Source organism: Plodia interpunctella, chromosome 22 (assembly GCF_027563975.2).
Source record: "Plodia interpunctella isolate USDA-ARS_2022_Savannah chromosome 22, ilPloInte3.2, whole genome shotgun sequence".
In the NCBI taxonomy this organism is placed as follows: Eukaryota; Metazoa; Arthropoda; class Insecta; order Lepidoptera; family Pyralidae; genus Plodia; species Plodia interpunctella.
Window position 1 is genome coordinate 3,634,356 of NC_071315.1, and position 3,687 is coordinate 3,638,042.

The window sequence follows — 3,687 nt, forward strand, 5'->3', positions numbered from 1 at the left end:
AATTAGGCAGATGTAGGTATGTATTTGTTGCTTGATGCCATAAAATAAATGTTTTATAGCATTAATTGATGAAAATTAATATATCAAATCAAACAACACTTCAAATAAATTCAACAATTAAACAACACGTAACAATAAACACATTTTTATTAATATAGTGGCTTAAAATACACCTAATTTGAGGTAAAACACTAAAAAAAACAGATGGTTTACATCTCAACATCATTAAATCAAAATCATTGTCCATTATCCGAAGTTTGTCGACCCTCCGACACGCCCTATCATCGAGATAGGGCTCATGTTTAGAATTCGGTCGCCATAGCGCCAGGGGTGGTGCTGACAAATAGACAATATGCCCTCCACGCCAAATACCACATCTCTGGGGGGAAGTTATCTGACATAGCAACTTTATGGGAGATGTTGGTAAAGGTCAGAGGTTAATTAGGTTCTCTGTGATTCGATGTGAGGGTGTTTGTCGATTGGAATAATATTTTAATGATAATGTAATGTAAATGATGTAATTTGTTACAATTATAGAATTTTTTCCAACGAAACATCGATATAGGGCAAATAAATAATGTTGTTTTTTCTATATAAGTACAATCGATTGAACTATTGACTTGTCTTGCTTGTTTAGCTGCCCACTTAAAAACTATTTATACGAAAGAAAAATAGACGAAATTTCTCTATGAATAAACAAAATGTTCTGACAATTTGTCACTTTATAGTGTCTAGAAAAAATCTTAAAAAATATCTAAATTTAGGACACCAATTTCGCAAAATTCCCGTGCGCAAACAAACAGGCAATACAATTATTTTTCTGCCTGAATCCTTCTGCAAGATGTCAGGACAGGGGCAGTCAGACCTGAACATCCTTCAGAAGAACTTCGTCGTGCCAGTGCAGACGACTGACTTGACGTTGTTTGACGATGCCTTCCTCAACATGAAGGAACGCTTCGCGGCTGAAATGAAGAGGATGGAACAGGAAACAACTAGGTTTTCGTAAGTATAAGTGTAGACAAAAAATTAGGATGACTTGGGTAGTCATTTCTTCTTTTCGAGTAATAGAATACATTAATATAATATATAGCAAAAATTTAAACTAGTAAGTAGCCACCAGCAATTTCTTTGTCATTGACTACCTATAAACACAGGAATTGGTTTCCATTTGTTCAGTAGAACTGGTGGGAACAACCCAGTAGTGGCAGGCATTGTTTCGCCATCGTCAAGAACTAACGGACGGAGTCAAGAAGTAACGGAGATTGAGTGAAAACTACATCGACAAGAGCAAGGGGCGATTTTAACACTATGAACCACAGATTAGGAAGACCAGTAACGTACGCATAACCGCAGTTATGATAGCTTCATAACTTTATGCATACTCATAGAAAATTTACCTATTTTTTGAATTATTTTTCAAATGAAATAATCTGGTAAAACCGAAAAGCAACAGTGATACATCTTCGAGAAGGCACATCGTGTGACTGTCGTTTTGGCCTTAGTTGCGAGCGTACTAACTATAGCGGTTACATCTCCAGGAACAACCTCATGTGCCTCTACGGGCACACTACCAGCGCTACCTCAGCGTTATCATCAGCTCAACGGGAACGCACCTCGGCCCCAACCATGCTGGAGAGCATCACCAACTCCCCCCTTATCGAGGGAGAGGGGGAGGTCAAGACGCTCAAGCTCCAGTTCGATGTCAGCTCGTTTGACCCCTCAGAGGTGTGTTACTTTCTTCCTAGGGTTACCTTATCCGAAAATTAAAAGCGCGTTTATTTGTATTTCTTTCGCGTAAAAACGTAACATTGGATTTAGGTGATTTTTAACAAGGCGTTGATTATTATTTGAGAGCTGCTTTTTGCAGCGGTTCAAGCCTCGGGCAATAACTAATATTATTATAAATTTGAAAGTGTGCTCTTGGTTTGTCTTTCTTTCACGTCAAAATGGAGTATTGGATTGAGGGTATTCTGGTATGGAGATAGCTGTAGAGCTGGAACGACGTGCAACTTTTTTAATTGTTGTTATTAAATTATGGTAAATTTAAAACTCTGTCTTCCAAAAAAATTTTGCAGGTTAAAGTGAAGATCGTTGAAGACTTCTTAATAGTATCGGCGACGCATCAAGAGAAATCCGACAATTCCACGGTGTTCAGGGAATACCATAAGGAGATCCTGATGCCCAAGGGAGTAAACCCTCAAGATGTCATCTCGTCTCTGTCCAAGGATGGAGTGCTTACTGTCCAGACGCCATTGCCGAAAGAAGCTCTAAGGATGGTGAGCAATCCGTCAGTAAAGTAGGAAAAAAACATTCGACTATATAGAACGTTTCTGAGCAACACGGAATTGCGAGAACAATAATTTTTATTTTCTCTATCACTCGTACTAAATTTGTATCACAATCGCGAACGAAATATCCTTGTTAGAGCGAGATGGCGAAAAGAACATAAACTATAGAAATAAATTAAAAACCTATATTATCCTCCTGTTTCAACTTGTTCAGAAACTGCGTAAATGTAATAATAAATATACAAGAATTTTACTGTAATACGATTTGAGAAATAGATAAATAAATTCTATGACAAAAAATGAATTATTTTACTAATGACACTTTTTATGGAACCTTGATTCTATTTATTAAATCCGAAGACATTTTGAAAAAAACCTTTCTCTCTCATTCTTTTATTCAAATTTTTGAAGAGAAGAATGTGAATTTACGACCAGCCACCTGCTAGACATCAACCCTCTGGGGATGCTCTTATCGCTTATCAGCTGTAAAGGCTTTTTATCACTCGCGTCGTACGACATCCACGACTATTCGAAATTTACATGGACGACATTCACGTCACCTCTAGACGGGTGAATGTACAATTTGTCTTCATTATCAGCTCATGTAAATCCATTTTTGTAATTTTGACAATATATCAACTTTAATTTCCATTATACATTTGTAATTTTGTAATGAATTAACTATAACTTCTATGTTCTGGATTTCATCAAAATAGAAAAAATCCTTTGAAAGTAACTTAAACTATCTTAGCCGTGAGAGAGATTTAGACAGACTTTCACATTTCCAATATCACTAGCGGCCCGCCCAGGCTTTGCTCGGATAATAAATTACACACCTAAACCTTCCTCAGGAATCACACTATCTATTAGTGTAAAATGTATGAAAATCCGTGCAGTAGTTTTTAACTTTATCGCGAACAAACAGACGCGACAGAGGATGTTTTAATGTAAGGATAAGGAAGTGTATATGCATCTGTAGTTAGGTTAGATTAATATTAATAATATATCAATATTTAGGTGTACATAAATGGACAATATTATATAGGTAGCTGCTATCGACGACCTGGCCACAGATACGAGCTGAAATACTCACAGATTCAAGGCTGTGGGCACACTAGGTGTTGAATTTTTTGACTCTCACAAATTTGTATATTATTGATTTCGGGTTACATATAAGCGGATGTGGAAATATAGTATAAGTAGGCAATATTGTAGAGGAAACTTCATTCCAAACACATGAATTCACAAACATTCAACATTGCACGAATAAATAAATAAATAAATAAATAGGCTGAAAGACATAACTAACCAACACTGACATAGATACATATGTTTTTATGTACCTATCTATACCATAATTCTATTTTTTTTCACATTATCTATTCTATAGGACATGTCC

The 3,687-nt window shown here is 36.2% G+C and overlaps 1 protein-coding gene across 1 annotated transcript; it reads left to right on the forward strand.

Moving 5' to 3' along the window:
- The first annotated feature begins 684 nt into the window (after positions 1-684).
- LOC128679694 (uncharacterized) lies at positions 685-2,575 on the forward strand. Its single transcript, XM_053762094.1, has 3 exons — positions 685-1,002; positions 1,539-1,725; positions 2,076-2,575. The coding sequence occupies exons 1-3, from the start codon at positions 689-691 to the stop codon at positions 2,298-2,300; spliced, it is 726 nt and encodes a 241-aa protein (XP_053618069.1). The 5' UTR covers positions 685-688; the 3' UTR covers positions 2,301-2,575.
- Positions 2,576-3,687: the final 1,112 nt, after the last annotated feature.

Bases quoted from the DNA above. Each gene is read 5' to 3' on its own strand.
- LOC128679694 (XM_053762094.1), top strand. From the start codon at position 689: ATGAATAAACAAAATGTTCTGACAATTTGTCACTTTATAGTGTCTAGA. The intron at 1,003-1,538 runs GTAAGTATAAGT...TTACATCTCCAG, and splicing joins CAGGAAACAACTAGGTTTTC to GAACAACCTCATGTGCCTCT. The intron at 1,726-2,075 runs GTGTGTTACTTT...AAAATTTTGCAG, and splicing joins GCTCGTTTGACCCCTCAGAG to GTTAAAGTGAAGATCGTTGA.